This window comes from Petaurus breviceps, unplaced genomic scaffold, assembly GCF_028583685.1.
Source record: "Petaurus breviceps papuanus isolate PSGF00001 unplaced genomic scaffold, PetGlider_PUasm1.0 90895, whole genome shotgun sequence".
Taxonomy (NCBI): Eukaryota; Metazoa; Chordata; class Mammalia; order Diprotodontia; family Petauridae; genus Petaurus; species Petaurus breviceps.
Genome location: NW_027187372.1, coordinates 32,830,601 through 32,854,682, shown reverse-complemented (window position 1 = coordinate 32,854,682; position 24,082 = coordinate 32,830,601). Strand labels below are relative to the sequence as shown.

The window sequence follows — 24,082 nt, the reverse complement described above, 5'->3', positions numbered from 1 at the left end:
ATCTATCTATCTATCTATCTATCTATCTATCTATCTATCTATCTATCATCTATCTGTCTGTCTGTCTGTCTATCCATGCATCTATCTATCTATCTATCTATCCATTTATCTATCTATCTATCATCCATCTGTCTTTCTCTCTGCTTATCTATCTAAAGTATGGAAAGATTCATGATACACAGAAGTTAACTACAGCAGAGGTGTCAAACATGAGTTCTGTGGGCTATGGGAGACCCAGAGCTGCCCAAACCAGATTAAAACATAATTAGGAAATATTTAATAAAATAATGAAATACAATAAAACATGGATGATATTATATTTTAAAACAAAGTCAATATGTGGTCCAGAGGAATCTTTATGTATGGGTTCGTGGCCCCCATTCTCTTTGAATCTGACACCACCTGGCTACAGCACATTACCCATGATGACTTGATGCAAGAAGCAATGTGAAAGACATCATCAATGCAGAGGAACAGAAAAGGCAGCTGACTGGTATATGATGAGCAAGAGTGATGGAGAGCAGACATCCTGAGTGTGACCACCATGCCTCTCCCCACTCAAATGTCAAAAGAACCAGACAAAGGCCTCTAGAACATTGAGTGAATTCTCTATTCAAAATTTGCCTAAAAAACCTGGGTTAGAATTGACCTGAGTGAGAAGCTTTGGAGGGGCTGTAATCTGTATAGGTGGAGAAGGCCCCCTCAGCCCCACCCTAATAAGATCACAGATTCATCAGTATCTAGAAGTTAGTGTTTCTTTCTTTTCTTCTTTTTTTTTTTTTTTTGCTTTTTGGAGGGCAATTGGGGTTAAGTGACTTGCCCAAGGTCACATGGCTAGTTTTTGTGTTAAGTGTCTGAGGCCAAATTTGAACTCGGGTCCTCCTGACTCCAGGGCCAGTACTCTATTCACTGTGTCACCTAGCTTCCCCTCTGATACTTCTGTTATTCTTTATAGAAAATAGCCAGACGTCCATTTTTAAGAATGGTCTTATGAGGTTTTTGTTTGTTTGTTTTTGTTTTTGGCTTTCATTTGGATGAACTTGGAGCCAGGAAGGCCTTGGGTTCAAACTCCGTCTTAGACACTTATTAGCCATGTGGTACTGGGCAAATCACTAACCCCTTTGAGCCTCAGTTTTCTCATCTGTAAAATTGGGAAAATGGTACCCATCCAAGAGGATTATTGGGAAGATCAAATGAAATAACGTATGTAAAGTATTTTGGAGACTCTAAAAACTCTTTGTAAATGAGAGCAGCTATCATTATTATAAATACTCCTACTAATGGGATTCATATTTTACCAAGGTGCTTTCCTTTCTAAGCATGGAGCATTTTCTCACTTAGGCCTTCAGCTCTCTCAATTAATATAGCTCTCATCTCCCCCCTTCTCATCCCTAAGCTTACTTTAGGGGACTTTGCCTAGTAGGGATAATTAGGGCCTGGGTTCCTTTAAGAAAAGGGAGAAATCAATGCTGGGAAAGAGTAGTTGTTAGCAGAAGACCTTAGCCTGAAGCCAATTTGGATTTCCCCATAAAATCTGGGAATTTCTGGATTTGCAAGAAACTTATGTCACAAGCCTAAATTGATTGGACTAGAGTGCCACTGAAATCTCTTACAACTCCCAAATGTGATTTTATGGATCCTGAACACAAGTGAGGCTGAATACCTCATTTTTGTGTGTGTTTGTTTTAAGAGGCAGTTAGGGTTAAGTGACTTGCCCATGATCACACAGCTAGTAAGTGTTTGAGGCTGGATTTGAACTCAGGTTTTCCTGACTCCAGGTCTGGTGCTCTATCCACTGTACCACCCAGCTGTCCCGGAATACCTCTTTGATAAAATGAAGAAATCCAGACAATTGCTTAAAGCATTATTCAACCCCAATATTTAAAACTTGACCTAAAATTAAAAAAAATTTTGTTTTGTTTTTGTAGGGCAATTGGGGTTAAGTGACTTGCCCAACATCACATGGCTAGTAAGTGTGTTAAGTGTCTGACGCCAGATTTGAACTCAGGTGCTCCTGACTTCAGGGCCGGTGCTCTATTCACTGCATCACCTAGCAGCTCCTAAAGAATTTTTTTAATGTGGTTTTGGTGGTTTGTAGAGGAATAGTTACCCATGTGGGTAGGAGAGAGCAAATCCTTTCTTCCCAAATTTCCAGCTCCCACACAGCTGAAAAGGGAAGCAGTGCCTTGCTCCTTCTTTCATGGGTGGCAATATGATGAAAGACAGGGAACTGGTGGGGAAACAGCTCTGGGCCTGGAGTCTGGACACAGCTCAAGTCCTGAATCATATGTGTTTTAGCTGTGTGACCAAAAGTAACTCTCTGTGCTTCAACTTTCTTTTCTACAAGAGAGGGAGAAAAATACTTTCACTACCTACCATAGGGGTTTGTTATGAGTAAGGTACTGAAAACCCCAAGGCACTAGGTGTGTGCTGTTATTTTTAGCAGTAGTAAAGGTATTTTTGTGAACCTTGGGGGTAAATTTTGAGTCAGGTTGAACCATTCTGTTTTTTTGGATCACAGGAAAAGCTCAGTGGATTCATAGGGTCTAAATTCCATGATTTTTATGATGGTTATCTCTTTCCTTCCCCCACCTGATCAACTACAGATAAAAGGAGAGTTTTCTAGCTAGCCACATTACTATAAGGGTGGATTACCGAAAGCTGGCCAGCAATCAGGCAGATTCCTGATTGGTTGAGAGTAAACCTGGGATTGAATTCAGTCCAGAGGGCCCAGATTTGTGATTGGGACACTTTGGTATGAAAGACTCCCATATATTTTGGGAGCCCTAAGGAGGCCACAGGCACCACCAGTCAGAAGCCAGATCTAAAGAGGACCATGGAGATCAGACTAGATGCAGAGATAATTAGCTAGCTAGAGTAGCTTAGAAATTCAATTCTGTATTGAAATCTTTTATGTGATCTTCCATTTACTTTAGCCTGGCATATATTTTTTCTAAATTAAATGGCCTTTTAAAACTGACAAATAGTTTGTGTACAAGATGACCCAGGTAGGGTAAGGAAAGGAAGAACAGATACTAGACAGGAAGGGAGAAGCGAAAAAGCAGAAAGTTAGGGATCAGGTACACCAGTTATCTAAGGAAGACATTGTGATAAGATGAAAAGGACGCTGTCTCTTGAGTCAAAGGACCTCAGTTCAAATCTTGCCTGCAATGACTACCCTAAGTGATACTGGGAAAGGCTGAACCTCTCTGGGCAATCTCCTCACCTGTAAAGGTGAGGGTCACTAGGAAAGATGAGGAAACAGGACTAGAAATTCCTTCCAGCTCTCATCTGTGTACCAAAACATGCCAAAGGGGTTGGTTTCATGTCTCAAACTAGGGATCAGAGGTCAGTGAAAGTCCTCTGAATTAGTAAAGGAGAAAGCTCTGTGGCCAGGCACAAGATCCCTTGGATTGGTTCTCAGGGAAAGCTGGAATCCTTGGGAAGTTCACCGAGATCAACGAAGCCTCAGAATTGGAAAGCTTCAGGTCTAAATCTCTCACACACTGAAGCTTATTGGTGGGATGAACAAAACTAAGTACCAGACTGAAGTCATTCATCAAAACAGGAGCTAGGCAGGTATGACAAGGCCCAAGGATTAGAACAGAATCCTTTAGAGGCTCCCCAGGTCCTGAAAGCTTCCTTTTTCAAGGGAATACTCAAAGCAGGAATGATCTGGGAGAGAGGCTGCCAATGGGGGAGAGGGATGATGTCAGGGAATGTCCCTTGATATGATCTGTAGGGGCCCCACCCTCGTTTCTTATTGCTTCCAATGCAGCCATAATCCCTTCTCCCCACCCTTCCCCCCCTTCCCTTTGGCTCAGTGGAGACTCTCAGTCTCCAGCAAACAGAGGTCTTGCATTTAGCCACCACACACAAGGAAACAGAAAAGTGAAGCCACATTTATTCAGTGGGGTTGAGGTCCCTTTCCTGAGGTCTTTCAGGTTCACTTCTCCATTGCTTTCAGGCTCAGAGCATGTGGGCCCCTGCTCACTGGCAAGGCTATCTGGACAGTATAGGTTGGCTGGCTGTGTTTTCCAGGCCGAAGCCTCCCAGAGAGAAGTGTGTGGGGAGCCCGGGGATTCAGTGCTCACTCTGTAGGGATGGTTAGGTTTCCTCCTATGGCCTGACCCTACTGATCTGGAATTAGGCCAAAATAGCCAGGAGGCTTGGGTTTTTCTTTTCAACGGAACATCATGGGCTCAAGAAGAAATAGCATTGCCTATCATCAGATATTTTCAGGGTAAGGAATATAGCAGCTTAGCTCAGCATCCACAGAAAACCTCTAGAGGTCTCTTCCCCTCTTCCCTAGACCGAAAACCTCTGAACCTGATGAAGACAGGAAGGGTCTATCTCAACCTTCTCTCCCCAGCTTCCCAGTCACTGGTACGAGCTGAAGGGCACAAGTCAGCGCTACACAAGGCCCAAACCTTGATAACACACAGAGATCAGTCTTAAGCAGGATCTTCTTGGTACATGGGAATCCAGCATGTCTCACTGCTCCATGAAGAGATGGACCCCTGGGTGCTCTAGGGTCATAGTGTAACTGAAACCCATGGGCAAGGCTACTGAGATAATGCTGGTGCCTGCTAGCCTGAGAGGAAGTAGGATGAGGTCAAAGATGGGCCAGACCGTGCCCTCTGATCAGTTCCCTACGGTGTCCATGAGCCCAGGGCCCTCGAGGTTCAGGATTCCACTGTATCACCCTCAGCTCTCAAAGACCCAGCAGCAGGCTGGACTCCACTTAACCTGAAAACCAAAGGCATATTTTAGATTTTCTTGTGCAGAAGACAAGCAATTTACAGACCGATACTGGTCCCCCAAAGCTTAGGGGATTAGAGAAGGGGAGGGGTAAAATCAGGACCAGTCAGTCGGACAATAAGCATTTATCTATCTATCTATCTATCTATCTATCTATCTATCTATCTATCTATCTATCTATCTATCTATCTATCTATTTGCTTTTTTGGGGGGCAATTGGGGTTAAGTAACTTGCCCAAGGTTACACGGCTAGTTTTTTTGTGTGGGTGTTAAGTGTCTGAGGCTGGAACCTAACTCGGGTCCTCCTGACTCCTGGGCCGGCGCTTTACTCATTGTACCACCTAGCTGCCCCACAATAAGCATTTATTAAGCTCTGCTATATGCAGGGCACGGTACTAAGTGCTGGGGATACAAGGAAAGGCAAAGGACAGTCCCTGATCTCAGGAACTCGAAACCTAGTAGAGGAGATAACATGCAAAGACCCTTGTACATACAATATAGACAGAGTATAAATGGAAAAGTAATCTCAGAGAGAAGACAGTAACGGGAGGAAAGGCCCCCTGCAGAAGGGGAAACTTGAGTTGAGTCCGGAAGGAAGCCAAGGGAAGCCAGGAAGTAGAGAAGACAAGGGAGAATTCCAAGCTAAGGGACTTGTCCTTCAGAGGGGGAATTTTAACCCAGGACTTCCAGACCCGAAGTGCAGGACTCTAGCCATCCCATTATGCTGACTCCTAATAAAGAGGATGTTATAAAGATGGCAACCCCACATGACTGATCCACAGACCTTCAGAGGGTCTGTGCTAAGAGCAAAGACAGACTTTGTCCACAGCTTATTGGGAGCTGGGTGGGTCACGACGTGTGAAGAAAGACTGGGGTGTAACCCACCACACATTCTAAAAATTCAAGTAATAAGAATGATAACAGCTAGCATTTATATTACACCTACTATGTGCCAGGTACTACACTAAGTACTCTTTCCAAATATTATCTCATTTGATCCTTACAACAACCCTGGGAGGAAGGTGCTATTATTATCCCTATTTCACAGTTCAGAAAACTAGTAAAACAAGTTAAGTGATCTGTCCAAGGTCACACAGCTAGCAAGAGGCTGAGGCTGGTCTGGAATGCAAGTGCCAACCAATCACTCCCACAGCTCTGATCGGACTCTGGGATGGTTTCCCAAATTTTAAAGCTTAAATAGAAAGGTCAACAATTCATCAGGGTTAGCGAGATAACCTGGAAACGGTCAAAACTGATATCTGGCTGCTGGGGAAATGAGACGTGATTGCTTTCCGGACCAGGTAGGTGTGGCTGCTCAATCTGGACACAAATGCTGTTGATCTTTATGACCTTACCTCTCAATGATTCGATTATTATGTTGGAGATCAAAAGCCAGTAACTTCATCTCCTCTCGGAGCTCTTGAATGCTGTTTGAGGAACCAACAAGAAAGATTCAACTAGCCAGTTCCACAACCAGGACAGGTTGGGAGGATCCAGCCCTCGTTGACCCACTTGCCATGAAGGTTCCTCCCAGAGCTGGTCCCAAAGGACCATGGGATTTAGATCATAGGATTATAGAGCTGGATGGAACCTAAAAGATTGTTTGGTCCAACCCCTTAGTTTTACAGATAAAGAAAATGAAGCTCAAATGGGGCCTAGAATCATATTGTTGGTGAATGTCTAGGGCAGGATCTGAAGCCATGTCTACTCCAAGTCCAATGCCCTGTCTGCTTTTGCCATGCCAAGAGAGATCCCCTATACCCAAACTTAACCTAAGGTAGGACAATGGTATTCCCTCTCTTGCCCTGCCCTCCCAAACTTTTTTTTTGAGGCAATTGGGTTTAAGTGACTTGCACAGTGGTCACACAGCTAGTAAGTTTCTGAGCCAGATTTGAACTCACGTCCTCTTGACTCTAGACCCAGTGCTCTGTCCACTGAGCCACCTAGCCGCCCCCCCCACCCCCGAACTTACTGGAGAACCAGGTCCTTCGGTAGGGGTCTGGAATAAGCATCAAAAGGCGGGGGAGAACTCTGAGTTGCCTTCATTCTGCCTTTCCAAAGCCGACGAGCTAACCGGTCCAAGGCCTGAAAAGAAAAACAGAAAACATTTGCTCTGGGCCCTAGCTTGCTAGGTGATCTCAGTATCCCAGCTTCCTATCACAGTGAGTAGCTCCAAAAGGTCATCTCGTCCAGTCCCTTGCCTCCATCCTGGAAAGAGAAGCTTCCACCCTATTTTAGAAGCCTCTGCGGAGGGAGATTACGTGAGTGGGCAGAATTTAGTCATCAGACCTCTGGGAAGTTCTTCCTTCTACTTAACCTAAATACCTCTTGCTGCAACATACAGAATCTGCTGGGAAAGCAAGGAGGGGATATTCAAGAACATCTAGGTCGGGAAACTCTCCAGCCTCTGAAAGAAGTAGAGGATGTATGTGCATGTTTGTGGAGATACACTTATGTCTGATGGAATGAAGAAAGCAAGCATTTATTAAGTACCTACTGTGGGCCAGGCACTGTGATAAATGTTTCATAAATATTATCTTATGTGATTCTTACAACAACCCTGGAAGGTAGGCACTGGAGGAAACTGAGGCAGATAGAGGTTAAGTGACTTGCCCAGGGTCACACTGCTATCAAGTGCCTACAGCCGGATTTAAACTGGCATTTTCCTGACTCTAAGCCCAGCAATCTGGCTGCCTGTGTTGGGGGGGAGGTGAGAACACGTCCTTGATCTAGACCACTGATGGCTCATCAGGGCTGTTATCCTTATTTTCGTCTCATCACTTCCAGCACACCCCAAACCAACCAGCCAGGGAAGGGCGGAAGCCCTTGTACCTCCTTCCCTGTAGATAATGAAGGAATGGGGCTTACTCATCTGAAGTGGAATCCACCTGGATAAGGGAAGCCACAAGGCATCTGCCCCAGACAGGTCCCACCCTTCCCACCCAGGGATGTCACGGCCTTACAAAAGCAGTCCCAGGAAGCTCAAGTCCTCCCCAGCCCCAGCTCAGGTACTTCTCATCAGACATGTCTAGAAGCATCACTTCCCCGGCTTAGATTTGGAAAGTGTCCCCCCTAAACTAAACCCGTCTGGTCTGAGTAAAGGGCAGTTCTGTCCCAAGACGCAAGATGGACACAATGAACCCTGGGGTCACTGGCTGTCAAGTATCACTTGGTACTGCCACTTAGCACTACTGAAGGGCACCTCACCTTACTGAGCTGACCCTGGGCTTCTCGAGCTTCTGTCTTACAAGCAGTTACTGAGCTGCTGACCAGCTGGAGATGTTTTCTTGTCTCATACACCATCCTAGGGAAGAGGAAACACAAGACCCACGATGAGACTCAGGGACACGCTGGATGCCTTCTCCCCAGCAGGGTTGAGTTTGGCCATCCTTCCCATTGTGCACTGCATAGGGGCCAAAAGGATGCAGGGGGACCCATCATCTCACACCTGTCCCAATGACTCCATACTGGGTCCCCAGGGGGACTGGCTTCCCCATAATTAGCCAATTACATTCTTCAATGCCTTTGCCCTTCCAGATGTGCACTCCACTCACACAGACCCCAGTGTGGTAATGATGATGGATTCTGACTGATACTAGACTCTGCTCCCATAAGCATCATATGGTAGGAATCCCATTATGATGGTGACATCGGGGGAGAGGGATCCCACTTCCCTCATGGGCTTTCTTTCTAGCAGTGACTGTGAATTCAGACATTAAACTCTAACCTTCAGTTTAAACAAATATAGGATGGGGGTTTGGGATGTGTGTGTGTGTATGTATGTGTGTGTGTGTGTGTGTGTGTGTGTGTGAAATGCTTGAGAGCAGAGTACATTCACTATTCTAACAGATTTTCCTCTTTCCAAAATGTTCAAAGTCCATAGCTTTGACCTCATAGAGTAAGAAGACTTGGGTACACCTGTAAGATCCCTTCCTGATGCCCATTTGTGCCCCCATTACTATATATGTGTATATATATATATATACTGTATATATGTATTTGTGTATGTGTGTGTGTGCAGGTGTAAATATACTGTATGTATGTATGTGTGTGTATAGTCTTCCCCATAAGAATGCAAATTCCACAAAGGAGGGGATTGTTTCATTTTTGCCTTTGGTTCTCACTTTGTGTCCCCTCTCCAATCATTTTATATATGTATAAGTTGTCTCTCCCATAAGGATATAAGTTCCTTCCAGCTCCAGTGACTGGCATACAGTAGTGCCTAATTAATGCTTTTTGCTTTATTGATACACATACACGTTGGAGGTAGAGGTGGTTGTAGTGGTAGAGAACAGAGTCTAGAAAGGTAGGCAGAATGTGTTTAAGGGCAGAGACTATTTTGTCTTTGTATGCAAAGTGTGTTTGTGTTATTGCTGTTCAGTCACATCTGACTCTGTGGTCCCATCTGTGGTTTTCTTTTGGCAAAGATCCTGGAGTACTTTGCCATTTCCTTCTCCAGCTCATTTTACAGATGAGGGAACTGAGGCATATAGGGTGAAATGACTTGTCCAGGGTCACCCATTAGTAAGTGTCTGAGGCCAGATTTGAACTCATGAAGAGGAGTCTTCTGATTCCAAGCTTGGTGCTCTATCCAGGGCTTAATAAAGGGTTGAAGAGTTGTTGAATTTTCCCAGGGTTTCACAACAGGGCAGGACTAAGGAATTCTGTCTCCCAGCCCAAGGCTCTCTCTCAAGACCATGTTAACTTCTCATCCCCACCTAGCCACTTGTGTAACCTTGCATAAATCACTTAGCCTCTCTGAGCCTCTGTTCTCATCTGCAAAATGAAAGGGTTTTACTAGATGGCCTGAGTGCTATATCCTTCCCGCCCTATGTACTAGTGATTTGTGTTGATGCTTTAATGGACCATCTCCCGATTTGCTCAGCTGAGTCCAAAATCACTCCTGGTCACGGAAAACGAGAAGGGAAGTCAGAGTCAGACACCCCCGCCCCCTAGAGCAGAGGATGGTGTGGTGGTGTTGGTGGTGCTTGCCCTTCGTTCTTGAAGAGGACCATGACATCATGGAGGTGATGTCATGATGGCATGTTGGGGAGGGCCAGGAAGAGCCATGCCTCATTCTCTGACTCCCTTGATACCACCTTTATCAGGAGGCCTTTAACTAAGCACCCTGGGCTTCTGACTCTGGGATTCCGAGCTCTGGTCCAAGCGGGAGACTTCCACTCAAGTCCTCTGGGACAAAGCCCCTAATAAGGGTTATGCGGCAAGGGAGGGGAGTGGACCCCTTGGGAGCACAGGACAGGGTCTGGAGGCCTGGAATGATGTACTCCAGATGCTGGAGCACTGTGATAAGGAAGGGATGCTTCAAGGGAGAGGAAGGAACTCTGGGCTCGTCCATTACCTCATCCTCTTGCCGTGAGTGAGGAGAGCTGTCTGATACTTCTGCACACAGTCCTCCTGAAAAACCAGCAGGAGTCTTTTAGCTAAATGTCCAAAATTCACCCTAAAAAAACAAAACGTGGAAAACAATATGTAAGTCATCACCGAAAAGAAAGCTGCTCCCTTTCCTAAACCCCAGAATCTCTAGTCACCATTGCCATCAGAGAGATGGTGATAACATATAATAATAAATGGAATCAGCAAAGCACATTTATCTAAAACTTTGTCTCTAAATGGCTACCACATTCAAGAGGCAGAAAATCTAAATGGAGAAGATGAGTCAGGCTGATACATCTGCCTCCATACAGTGACACCAAAAAACAACAAAAGAATGTCTAAACAATTTCCTGGGGACAGCGAGGTGGCCGGTGGATAGAGCGATGGGCCTGGAATCGGGAAGACTCAACTTCCCAAGTTCGAATCTGGCCTCAGACACTTACTAGCTGTGTGACCCTAGCCAAGTCACTTCACCTTGTTTGCCTCAGTTTCCTCATCTGTAAAATGAGCTGGAGAAGGAAATGGCAAACCACTACAGCATCTTTGTCAAGAAAGCCCCAAAGGGGTCGCAAAGAATCGGACACGACTGAACAACCATAAAAGCAATTTCCTTACAATGTTCACAAAAGGTGGGTAAGATAAGTACTACTACTCCCATTTTACAGATGAGGAAACTGAGGCTCACTCAGAGAGGTTAATGCCCATGTCACACAACTAGTTAGTGTCAGGGCCAGGTCTCCTGACTATAAATTCTGACACTACTATACTAGAAGGTTTCCTAGAGGAAGAGAGTGGACTGGAACAGGATTTTACAGAAGGAAGGACAGGAAAGGGCCAGGAGGAGGCATGAGAACAGTGAGCTGGAGACTGAACTTCCTAGCTCCATGTTTTAGGCAAGTTGAACCTCTGGCCCTGCCTCCTAATGGAGGAGGCATCATTGAACCATTGGCCATGGGAGGCACCGAGGGCTTTGTGTGGGTGCACCAGACTTAGGGCAATAACAACCATCACCCACAGCCACCACCAGGACAGGAATTCCAGAGAAAAAAACTCTGGAATGGAAGTGAGGAGGCTTGGGTCCTGACCCTGCTCTATCAACTGGTGATGTGACCTTGAACAAATCCCCTCTCACTTTCCTCACCTAAAAAATAAAGGTGGGACTAAGTGAGCTCATCCAGACCTTTCCAGCTCCAACATTCTGAGTTGGTGAAAATGTAAGTCACTTCATCTCTCAGCCTGTTTCCTCATCTGCAAAATGGTGGTAATTCTAACTGGACTTCTCACTTCAAAGAGTTATCGTGAGGATCAAATGAAATAATGTATACAAGTGCTTAACATATTGCCAAGTGTCACAGAAACGTCTGCCATCATCGCTGCCCTAAAAATGCCCGGTGTTACTCCAGGGTTGCAAATAGAGTTTCCCAGACACTCTGTTCAACCCCAGCCAGTCTACCACTGCACAGAGCAGCCCCCCCAGGGTTAGAAAGAACAACATTGAGGCCCCGTACCACGTCAAGGGGGCGTCAATGGCCAGGAAGTGGGGAGGATGGTACCTGTGTGCATCCCTGCTCCTGGGCTCTCTGTTCCCCTCCCAGCCTCCCGGCCCACACATAATGGCATTACTCACTTATCCAGCTTGTGGATCTGTTCCTCATTGTAGCCCAACCCTAAACAAACAAGACCAAAAGGGGGAATCAGAGTCAGTTCCCATCAAAGTAACTGTCCGGTGAGCCCTGGGGCTGAGGCAAAGTGTGTTCATTCAGCTGGGACACAGGTGTTCAGGAAGAGAGCATGGGGTACGCCATGGTAGTAGTGTCAGTCCAAGACAGCAGAATGAATAATGCATCTATCAGCACCATTTGGCAAACATTTACAATGCCACAGCAGCAGGCAGGGCCCCGGGACAGCAAGACAAAAGGTGGAATTGTCCCTCTTCTCAAAGGGTTTGCCTTCATTTAGTTATTATTCTTGACCCTCCCAATGGTTTGGCCAGAATTCCTCCGCCACCACTGGGTCATCTTTGTCATTCTCCTAGGAAATGCTGTCCCCTGCTGGTCTTCTAGGAGAATAGGACTTTCGAGGCTAACAGGACTCGGTGTGGATAGTGCCATCTTTGGGGTTCCCCCACCATCTCCCTTTCAGTGTTCCTTCCCAACCTCCCTCTTCCCTGTCCTGTGTCCCGTGCCCTCAGGACCTTGTTCTCTAATAGCTAATATAATCTCCATATGTACAAGAGAAACAGCTGGGAGCAAAAAGGGGGCTGAATTTGGAGTCCCAGGGATCAGATTTAGAGATAAAAGAGAAGAGGAAGGAAAGAAGCATTTATTAAGTGCCTACTATGTGCCAAACTCTGTATCAGGTCGAGTCCAACCCTCTCATTTTACAGATGAGGAAACTGAGGCCCGGAGAATTTCAGTGACTTACCCAGAGTCATGCTTCTAGTGTTTATGGCAGGATTTAAACCAAGGGATGGGGAACCTGCAGCTTTGAGGAGGTCCTCAAGTATGGCCCTTTGACTGAATCCAAACATCAGAGAATAAATCCCCTTAATAAAAGGATTCGTTCTGTAAAACTTGGACTCACTCAAAAGGCCTCACCCAAGGACCTAGAGGGCCACATGTGCCTCAACGCCACAGATTCACCACCCCTAGACTTTAAAATCAGTCTTTCTGACTCCAGGTCCAAATCTATGCAACACCCAATTTGGACTTGGCTTGAATCCCGACGCTGCCACTTGCTACCTTTATGATCTCAGGATAATAACTTCTCCAGTCTCATTTCCTCAATTTTAAAATAAGGGAAGTAGCCTAGATGATTTTGAAAAATTCCTTCTATCTCTAAATCTGTGATCCTGCATTGTAAAAAAAGGAAAAAAAGCCCTGGGCTCAGACTTCCTAACAATCAGAACTATTCAAAGTGGGAAAGACTCCTTATAAGGTGGTAAGTTCCCTGTCACTAGAGGTATTCAAGCCAAGACCGGATGATCACTTGTTGGAAATATTCTCAATGACCTTCTTTTTTAGGTGGGTATTAGACTAGTTAACCTCCAAAATCCTTTTCAGCTTTGAGATTCAAAAATTCTGATTCTGAGAATCCGACCTCTACAAAGCACCACTTCGCTAGTATCCAAGTGTCCCTGGGGAGAAGTCTGGCCCAATTGTCCTAACGGGTTTTAGATTAGTGAGTAGAGATGAACTCCTGGGAGATAGGGTTAGATTTTAATACCCATCACAGAATGCCAGGGCTGAAAGACCCTCTAGAGAGCTAACCAACTTGTTCCATTCCCTCATTTTCTAGATGAGGAAACTGAGGTCCAGAATGGTAAAGTGAGCTAGCCAAGGTCGTATACTTAATGAGGGGGGGAGCCAGGGCTAGAACCCAAATCTAGTGGTCTCTCCACTATCCTACACTGCCCTTCCCACTCCCATAACACAGTTATAGAGAATAAACTGCCTTTAAAACTTCACAGCTCCCTCCCAGTCTCATCTTCCTTCCAGTGGCCAGACTAACCTACTCATAATAAGTGGCTCACAAATAGCCCTTTAATGCTGGCCTCTGAACGTGCTACTTGTTCCCATCTCATCGGCCCTTGCCTCTGCTGTCACCTCTCCCCAAATGCCCTCCTTCCCTATTCACATTGGACTCATTCATCCATCTTTCAACGCCACAAAGCTTCCACTGGTCTCCAGCCCTTGCTGATTCCCCTGTACCCACAACCCTTCATGACCACATCACTCCTTCTGTGCTTACACCTGAGCAACGAGGCCACAACAGGTTGTATCGCCACCCTGCCAACTAGACTGTAAACTCCACGAAGGTAAGAGCATCTAATGCATCTCTGCAGCTTCAGACCACACTAGGCATGGAAGAGGTCTCAATAACTGGGTGAATGAAGGAAGCTGAAAAGGTCCCTTGTCCTGGGCCTCAGCTACTCACCTGGTCTCATCCTGGCTTTCTTGAATTGCTTGTAGATGACGCTCATCTTATCCAGGCAGCACTGGATCCGATGGGTGCTGGGGGTCAAGAGAAAGGCCCCACCAGGAAAGTCAAACAGCATTAGAGAGAATCAATGGAAGGGAAAGGAGCTTGTCTGCCTTAGGGGCCAGAGGAAATCCTCCCCACCCCAGCTTTTCCAAGATATTCGGTCAAGGAGGAGGTATCATGGAGGGGTGGCCAGCAGCTGTTCTCCATAACAGATTTTCCTGATATCCTCTGTCTGCCCTCCCCCTTCCCCCTGGTTCTGGCAAAGACACAACTATACCGGTTATCACACAGAGGAGACTGGACAAAGGTTTCCTCTTCCCTGCTTCTCCCAAATTTCATATACCCTAAATAGAGCACAAGGCCTTTAGGATTGTCAGACTCAAGGACGAAACTTCCAGACACTGAGGCATATGAAATAACAGGAGTAGAGATGGAATTGAGGGAGTAAAGAGAGTAGCAAGGCTTTCTTAATTTGCCTCCTCATCCTTTTCCAGGTCCCCTTTGTGGATCAGTTGTCTTTTCCCATCAGAATGTAAACTCCTTAATATGTTTTGCATGACTACACATATATATCAAATTGCCTGCCTTCTCCATGGGGGAGGTGAGAAGGGAGGGAAGGAAGGAGGGAGAGAATCTGGAACTCAAAAACTCCTTAAAATGAATGCTAAAATCTTTTTTACATTGGGGAAAAATAAAATATTAGCATTTTGGAAAAGAATGTAAGGGGTGGCCTAGGTGGTGCCGTGAATAGAGCACCAGCCCTGGAGTCAGGAGGACTTGAGTTCAAATCTGGCCTCAGACACTTAACACTTACTAACCATGTGACCTTGGGCAAGTCACTTAACCCCAATTGCCCTGCCTTCCCCCTCTAAAAAGCAAAAAAAAAAAAGAACGTGAGCTCCTTGAGGGCAGAGACCATCTTGGCTGTTTTTGTATCCTTGTGGCTCAGCACAGTGCTTTGTGTACAGTAAGTAATTAAATAAATGCCCTTTCTCTCTATAGACCCACTGCCTATCAAATCTTCACACAAAGGGTAGATTGTATTGTGTATCTTAGTGGTTTATGGGGGTGCCTCCTACAGGCAGGATTACCAGCAGGTAACAGGCTGGGTATTTCAAGATTTTAACTTATCTACCTTCTCCCCATTTTAGACTGGAGACAATGTCCTATTTTTGTTTTGAAGACTCTCTAAGGGTCTTACTCCACCCTCTGAGTTAAGGTTCACTTCCTTCCCATTCTATCCTGACCATAATTCCAAATCTAGAACTATTGATGGTGTGGAGTTTTGGTTCCACTAGGCTCTGAATTCGAATTCTGGGGGGACTCTGTATCCGCTTATGATGATTTGGTAGGGATAGGGAGAGAAGGCTGGTTAGAGGATTTCCTTTGGGGGCATCTCTTATGTGGGAGAAGAGGATTAGCAAGGCTGCTGCTAGGAAAGAGTCTTATCTTTAACCCCGTCTTAATTATTGTCCCATGACCCCTACTGAGGCTTGACTTAATCTGGGCTCTTCTCACTGGGGCTACTTCTGTCCCCTGCTTCTCCCATCCCAAGGTACATCTCCCCAAGCCCCCAATACATTACTCAGGCTAGTGGGACAAGACATCACACGGCGAAGGAAAAGAGAATGGACCTCAAAAGGCTTTGGGAGATTTTCAGATTTTTACAATGAATTGAATTTGGGGTCTGAGAACCTGGATTCGAAACCTGGCCTTGCTACTTTTTTTCTGTGTGACTTTGGGCAAATCACTTAGCTTCTCTGGGCCTCAGTCTCCTCATCTGTAAAATGAGGGAGGTGGATTAGCTGATGCCTAAGGTCCCTTTCTATTGGAGATCTAGGATTTTATCAATGATGACTCCTCCCAACCCACCCCTCAAAAAAGAAAAATCCCACAGACCTTCTGTCTTCATGTACCTGATCCCAATTCTTCACCAGCTCAGAGGACAGGCTTCTTAGACTAGTTTGGGTCTCCACAATATTTTGGGAACATCTGGAAAGGATCTCGTTAATCTAGGGAGCAGAAAGGGTTAGGGTTCGTGTAGCTCTCTTCCTCATCAGAGATGCCCACCTGGAGGCGGAGGCCTCCCCCAAGTCACTCCAAGGCAAGGATTTGCCCCACTCACCCCACAGCCCACTTGTACTCACAGTCTGTAGCTTGGACTTCAGTTCTGCTGCTTCCTTCAGCTCCGGCACCTCTGACTCCCCAGTCATGGAGGAGAACCTGGAGACACGGGAGAATGTATTTTCCAGATGTATTTTGAATTCTCTCTCTCTCTGGGCCCCGTGGGTGTTGAATTTGTGTGCATCTACTGTTAGCTAGGAGGTTATGGGGCTGGTGTGCTGCAGGAAGGACCAACGGTTAGAAATTCCTGACCAAAAAACTCCTGATCCCTTGAATTACCATTCACTTGATGAAATTATGGGCTGCAATGTGCAGTCAATAGAGATGATGAGAGATAATTGTTCCTTCCTTTTGCAAGCTGTGAATGGGTCACCTTGAGCTTGAAAAGGGTCAGTCCTTAGTTCTCATTGCTTGTTACCTGCAGCCTAGAATTTAAGGTTGAAGGGCCTTGACTGATCAGGAGTCTCCTAAAGAACAGCACCCCACCCACCCACCACTGTACATATACACACTGTGCTCATATGGTAGTAAGTGTGCAGTCTTGAACTTGAGCCTGGAGGTGAGCTGATATAAGGAGATTGTAGTGGAGTGGGGGGGACGTGGGGAGGAGGATGAGCAGGGAAGCTCATCCTAAGGGCACAGGGTGCAGGAAAGTGAGCCCCAGCCCCAGCATCCTAGGCTTCACTCTCCTGCCTCCTCCTCTCCTCTCAGTCATAAATAAGAGGCAGCTCACCGAATAGGAAAAACACTGAGAAGCCTCTGCTAGCCGTGTGACCAGGGGCATGCCTTCTAACCTTCTAGCCTCAGTTTTGTCATCCATAAGTTGGGAATCATTGCACAACCTACCTCACAAGTGTGCTACAAGGGAAGAGCTTAAAGGTTTAAAAAAATGCTATAGAAAGGGGAGCGATTTAAAGGAAAACCATAGGGTCAAGTACAGGGGTGGGGAACTGTGGCCTCAAATGTGGCCCTTGGACAGAATCACAGAACAAATCCCCTTAATAAAAGGATTTGTTCTGGGGAGGCTAGGTGGCACAGTGAATAGAGCACTGGCTCTGCAGTCAGGAGAACCTGAGTTCAAATCCGGACTCAGACACTTAACATTTACTAGCTGTGTGACCTTGGGCAAATCACTTAACCCCAATTGCCCCTCCCCCCCAAAAGGCAAAAAATAAAAGGATTTGTTCTGTAAAACTTGGACTCAGTCAAAAGGCTGAACCCCAGGACCTAGAAGGCCATAGTCTTGAGGCTATAGGTTCCCCACCCCAGGATTAGTACTAGTTTCTCTCAACCCCAAGCAATCTAATGGCAACTCAACAGGAAGTTGGTAAGCCAAATGTAGAATAAAAACAATCTGCTGGGTCAGGAGGCAAGGGAGGGTCTGAAAAGGGGGTCAGGAGCAAAGGGGGCAGAGGCACAGACTGATGGAGAGGATGTTCAGCAAAAAGGGCAAGGTGAGAAGGGGACCTCCCCATCGCCTCCAGGACCAAAGAGAAAGTCCTTTATTTAACAAAGCCTTCCAGCCTTTCCAGTCCTAGGCTCTGCCGCCCAGCAGCACCGGCCTCCTGGCTGTTCCTCACAGGCCCCTCTATCTCTCTGCTCGTGGTGTTTTTGCCAGCTGCCACTGGAAAGCCCATCCTCCTTATTTCCATCTCCTGGCTTCCTTCCAGGCTCAGCTAATCCCCTTCTATAGAGGCCTCTGTCAATGGTCCCCAATTCATCCTGTATATAAATTGTCTGGACATAGTTGTTTGTATGCAGTCTCGCCCCATTAGACTGTGAGCTCCTTGAGGGCAGCAGCTGTTTTTTTGCCTCTTTTTTTTGGGGGGGGGGGGACATAGCATAGTGTTCCTGGCACATAGTAGGCATTTAATACTTGCTGGCTTGACTTGAAACAGCTGGAGGGAATGGGGTGGGGGGAGTTAGGCAGTGGGGTTAGGGGAACCACTGCACACAGAAGCCTTGGTGCATCATCTCCTGTATGTCTAGGGCTTCGGCTTTCCCCCAAAGTCAAAGCCAACTCATTAAATTATCTCAAATTTCACTGTTGGAATTGCTGGTGGTTTCAGACTTAGGGAGTGAAGCATAAATTACTGAACATGATCATAAGCAAATGTAATCATGAAATGCTTTGGAGGGGACTTTGCAGACCGAGTAGTCAATGCTTCTATTATACAGATGAGGAAACTGAAGTCCAGAGTGGTTAAGTAAGTTGTGCAAGGTCACAGAAAATTAGCAGCATAATCCAGGTAGAGAATTTACAGCCTCGACCCCATTTGCCTTACAACAAACTGACTTCCTGGTGGCTGGTTTAAATGTTCCTCAGAAAAGGGTGGCTCTGGAGTGCAGGCCTCCCAGCTGCACTGACCTCATTTCTTCCAGTCCCTCCCTTTCTTCTCTTACCCCCCCCCCCCCATCCCAGAAGAAAGGGATGTCTGGCAGCAGTGAGTCAGCCCCCCTGCAAAGGAAACTCCCAACTCCTCCCTGGGGGCAAGAACAGAGATCACTAGACATGCCTGACTTTTCTCTCAGTCCATGTCTCCCACTGATGGAAAAGGCGGGGGGCTGCTGACAGCCAGGCCCTCCAGGCTTCCCAGCCTGGGACAGAGGCTCAGGCCCAAAGGAGAACGCTGGCAAAATGTAATGAATTAGGGGAATGAGATCTCGTGGAAGCATTGCATTCGCCTGCTTGGTTCATCTCTTACCTTACCCTCCCTTCTCCCCCCAGCTTCTCCCCTGCACTGTCCTTGGAGCAGCCTGTGATATAGGCAAGGGAGGTAGGGTTAGGAGGGCATGGGCTGTGGCATCAAGGAGGAAGGAAGGGGAAGGGCCCCTGAGATGAATCAGAAGACCCCAGAGGAAGAAGGATGTTACAGGAGCATATATCTGGACCTGGTCATCTAGTTCAACTCTTACTTTACAGATGAAGGGCCTGAAGCTTTGGGTGACTTGTGTAAGGCCATGCAAGCATCAGAGAAAAGGAAGCCATATCCTCCAAGTTCAGAGCCAGTGATCTTTCCATTAGTCCATGTTGCTAGCTAGTGTGTATGTGTGTGTTTGTGTGTGTTGAGGGGAGTTGTTGTGGGGTGACTCCCCCCACCTCCTTAGGCTTAGTGAAGCCTGAATAACACCATTAAGTTCAAGTTCAAACTTCCTTTAAACAGGAGACTTTCCTTGAGACACAACAGCAAGGTAGACAGAATTGGGAATCCAGCCAGGAAGGGTCAGGGGCCAGGCCCTTTCCCAGAAGACTAGCAGGGTTCAGACATCAAAAGGGTGTTGGATTGAAGAGGAAGCCAGGCTTTCCAGCCATTGCCATCAGGGTTTACATCCTATTCTACTGCAGCGTGGAAACAGCTAAATCCTAGGGCATGGATGCAGGACAGAGGCAAGGAGAGTCAGGGGAATCAGGACAGGGTTTTCAGAGTTTTCCCCCAACTATCTTAGTTCAGACACCTACCCCTCGGTGCCCAGACTGGGGCTCAGGAACAAGAGGGCTGTCTGGGTGGTCTCCAGGGCCCGTCCACATGTGGCCTTGAGCTCTTCCCTGTATAAGATTCAAGCCCCACCCCACCAGTGAAGGTCAGAGACACCTCCATGAGCCACCCTGAGCTCAGGGCCTCAAGTTTTCAAGGAACTAGGAAGCCACCTGATTCTGTGAGCCACCTCCAGAGGATGGTTCAGATTAGGGAATCAGGTCAGGGGTAGGGATTGAAGAGAGGGGACAAGATGAGGTGACAGGGAGGGTCGGGGAGTAAAAACTCCATAATAATTAGGTAATTGGGAGGAGGGTCTGGGGTGAGGGCCCAGAGGAAGGGGAAGGGACTGGTGGGCCCAGCTTCTGCCACTCCTACCCAGCCAAGATGAAGGTCCCCTGCCCCATCTGGTCCCTTCTCCCCTTCCCCAGCTCAGCCCCACCCCAAGGTACCTACACCACCCAATGCAGCCCCCGAAGCATCATTTCCTGACCGTCCAGCAGTGCCCGGGAGATCCTCAGCACTTGGTGCCCCACGCTCAGCACACCCTGTGACACAGACAGGTGGGCTCAGGGCCCACCCTTCCCCCCACCTGTCAGGGAGGCCCCCCCTCCCCCTGCTCGGGCCACTGAGGACCCCTGGGCCTTACCTTGGCTGTGCTGTAATCAGCCTGCAGGTCCACCTTGGGCACAAATTTGGGAACATCCAGGGATGCTGGGGACAGATTAAGGGTCTGATTACAGCCACTGAGCAGCCCCACCTTCTCACACTCCCTTTTATCGTCAACTCCAATTCACTTTCCCATTTGTCGAACACACACACACACATACACACACACACACACACACACACGTTACCTGTCCCCTACTCTACCCTCCTAACCTCTGTGACCTGTCACTCATCTCAGTCTCCTGGGATCTTCACCTGTCCTTTTCCCCTTTCCCACCAGTTCATCTTTCTTAAATTTAAATTAATCTTTGGTCTTACATTTGTATTTTGATAGTGACCTCTTGTGGTCATCCTGGAGAATAACATGCCTGACTTCATACTAGGGGAAAAAAAACCAGTTGCCTTCTCCGGGCACTGCCACCCTTGCCCCCACTGCACCTAACTCCCACCTGGCACAGGGACTTAAATCCTCTATATGGACTTAAGAACAAGGCTGGGAAAGATTTCGTCCTAGGACAGCTATCTACACTAGGAAAATATACATGAAGTGCTTTGCAAATCTTAAAACAGAATAGAAATGTTAGTTCTTATCCTCTGGGGCTCTGGCCACTGATCCCATGGGAACAAGCAGGTAACCCCCAGAATTCACACTGACTGTTACAATCATTGAGTCTCCTGACACATTGGGATGACAAGTGGGCAAGAGCCAGGCCCCAAGGGGTCAAGGCAGAGGTCACCCGAACACAGAGACAGAGCCAGGATTATCTCCAGGCCTCCTGTGTCTGGGAACCCCCCAGACTGACCCAGGGAAAAGAATTATCCAGATCCCTGGCTTCTTACATCTCTGCCTTCTCTAGGAGAAGAGAGAAGAGACATCTCATGAGGCCTTACTCACTGCCAGAGGCCTACTCACGGTCTCTGAAGGCCAGCCCAGTGGGGTTGTCACTGTCTTCACTGAGCAGGGTCAAAGGGCTGTCCTCAGTCGTATGGGCCAGGTGCTGGGCGGGGAGGCTGGGCTCCAGGACACAAGAGTGGCCTTGAAAGAGGTATTCCTGGAGGCTGGGCTCCACGCTGGTCTGCTTATAGACGGCCTCCAGGAAGATGCCTATCCTAGACCCAGGAGGGACAGACCACAATTTAGAGCTTCAAGGTTCCGCCACACTGTCCTCATAAAGGCCTAGTGAGACAGCTAGGGCAGGTGTGAATGTTCCCTTTACAAAGGAGAAGGAATCAGCACCTCAGAGAGGTTAAGTGATTTATGTGCAGACACACAGCCAGGAAGTGGTAGAGTCCCAGAGTCAGTGTCTTGAACCAAGAGCTACTAACTGCAAGTCCAAGATTCTTTGCTACTTCTCTAAAATCATGGTTGAAGAAAGAAGGCCTAGAAGCAAAAGGTGACTTCAAGGGCCAGCCTGAGCTGGGAGGGGAGAAGAAGAGCCCAGGGTGGAGGACCCTCCAAACTTCCACTTATCCAGGGCATTCAGTCCTGATGTGCTCTGTAGGAAACAATAGCAAGGGATCTGTTTTAGAGAGGGGGAGGGAAACTGAAGCCCAGAGGGGTAAGGGGTGTGCCCCTGGTCACACAAGGCACAGCTAAAAACAACCCAGTCTGGGCATGAAGACAAGGTCTAAAAAACAAAATAAAACACTGGATTTGAAGTCACAGGGCCTGGGTTTTATACTTATTACTTGTGTAATCATGGGTAATTTACCTGGACCTCAGTTTCCTTATCTGTATAATGAGCGGGTTGAATTATACACTTTCCAAGTCTTTTTCAGCTTTAGAGCCTAATATCCTAGGAATCCTGAAACCCAGTTCAGGGGTCCAGCTATCATCATCAACAACATGCATTTATTGAGCGTCTACTATGGGCTTAGGCATTGTGCTAAGAACTGGGAATTTAAAAAAGACAAAAAACAAATGGTCGAACAAAATATGGTGTATGAATATGAATATAACGGGAGACTGCTGAGACATAAGAATGGAGAACTTTAGACTGTGGACTCCTAGCGAGGAGAGAATCCCATGCCTTTCCCCATGCCTTTCTTTCCCCACTGCACATAAATCACATAAATGGACTGATAAAAGGGACAGGGTCAGAGAAACCTACAAAGATTTGTATGAACTGATGCGGAGTAAAACGAGCAGAACCAAAATAATTTATATAATAATTGTAAAAACAAATAACTTTGAGAGACTTCAGAACTCTGATCTATGCAACAATCAATTACTATTCCAGAGGATTGGAACCATGAACAGTGTTCTCTACACCTTGACAGGGAGGGGATCAGCTGAATATTCAGAATGAGAAATCCATTTTTGGATATGATTGACGTACAAATTGTTTTGTTTGTGTATATTTCCTACAAGGGTTTTCTTTCTACTTTTTCCTTTCTTAATGGTGAAAGGGAAGGAAAGGGGTGGCTAGGTGGTGCAGTGGATAGAGCACCGGCCTCAGACACTTAATACAAAACTAGCCATGTGACCTTGGGCAAGTCACTTAACCCCAATTGTTCTACCTTCCCCCCTCCAAAAAGCAAAAAGCAAAATCTAAAAAAAAGGGGAAGAAAAAAATGCATAATTAAGAATAATTAATTAACCTCCCCCCCCCCCAAAAAAAAGAATGCACTTCCTTTAAATCCCCAAACTGCCATTAATCTTCCTCTGGCACTAAGTCATCTCCTTCCTCTTCACTCATACTTTCTCTTCCTCCAGTGAGAGGACAGAGTCTCTCTCTTCTATTACTGGAAGAGACGGGGAGCTCCCTCCCACCCTCCCTTGCACAGTAGGTGTGTTCTCACTTACGTGTTGTGGGCATGAATGTAGACATGGTGCAGGACAGCCTGAGACAGAGCAAACACATGGACCACAATCCGCTGAAGGATATCGCTGGTCTCAGCAAAGAACTGGTCAAACCCCCAACACTTCTCTTGGTCCACCTCCAGGATGTTGGCCAGGATAGGTACCAGCTGGGCCTGCAGCCCCCTGTCCCAGGTGGGGATATGAACCGTCAGCGGCCAAGCTCCAAGCCTGCTTCATCTGAGCCCTGTGCTCTCTACCATCCGTGCAGGAAATATAATAACTCTTATTGAAGGTATAATGGGAGCTTTGGCCTTCTGGCTTCCCCGGCTTCGTTTCTGACTCACTTCACATCCTACTGTAGCAGAAGGACCTTCCTGACCCCTTTTTATTCCTACCACCACCACCGTCGAAATCCTCTTCCCTTCTGAGAACCGTACATCTTGTACGTACCCAATTATGTGTATATTGTCTCCCCCATTACACTGTAAGCTCTTTGAGGGCAGGAACCATTTGGTGCTTTTCTTCCTATATCTACCTCTTCTGCAGTTTGGGTCTAAACTTCCTGAAAAGGGGTGTTTTGTTGGCACAGTAGAAAGGGCGCCAGGCCTGGAGTCAGGAAAACCTGAATTCAAATCCAGCCTCAGACACTTACTAACTGTGCACAAATCTCTTAACATCTGTTTGCCTCAGTTTCCTCATTTGTAAAATGGGGATAATAGTAGCATCTGCCTCCCAGGCTTGTTGTGAGGATTGAATGGGACAATATTTCTAAAGTATTTCTGTACAGTGCCCGGCATGTTGTGAGTACCATATAAATGTTTATGCTTATTATTGTTGTTGTAATTATTATAACAATAGAGGTCTCCCCTTG

The 24,082-nt window shown here is 46.8% G+C and overlaps 1 protein-coding gene across 1 annotated transcript in view; it reads right to left on the bottom strand.

Moving 5' to 3' along the window:
• Window positions 1-3,886: 3,886 nt before the first annotated feature.
• IKBKE (inhibitor of nuclear factor kappa B kinase subunit epsilon) overlaps window positions 3,887-24,082 on the bottom strand; it is a 30,334-nt gene continuing 10,138 nt past the window's right edge. Inside the window, 15 exon segments of the mRNA XM_069074717.1 lie at window positions 3,887-4,696; window positions 4,698-4,749; window positions 6,117-6,188; window positions 6,734-6,846; window positions 7,969-8,065; window positions 10,121-10,222; window positions 11,783-11,822; window positions 14,092-14,168; window positions 16,039-16,151; window positions 16,287-16,362; window positions 19,724-19,810; window positions 20,196-20,287; window positions 20,389-20,453; window positions 21,322-21,518; window positions 23,215-23,394. Of these exon segments, the coding sequence (XP_068930818.1) occupies window positions 4,616-4,696; window positions 4,698-4,749; window positions 6,117-6,188; window positions 6,734-6,846; window positions 7,969-8,065; window positions 10,121-10,222; window positions 11,783-11,822; window positions 14,092-14,168; window positions 16,039-16,151; window positions 16,287-16,362; window positions 19,724-19,810; window positions 20,196-20,287; window positions 20,389-20,453; window positions 21,322-21,518; window positions 23,215-23,394 (1,444 nt within the window). The 3' untranslated portion in view covers window positions 3,887-4,615.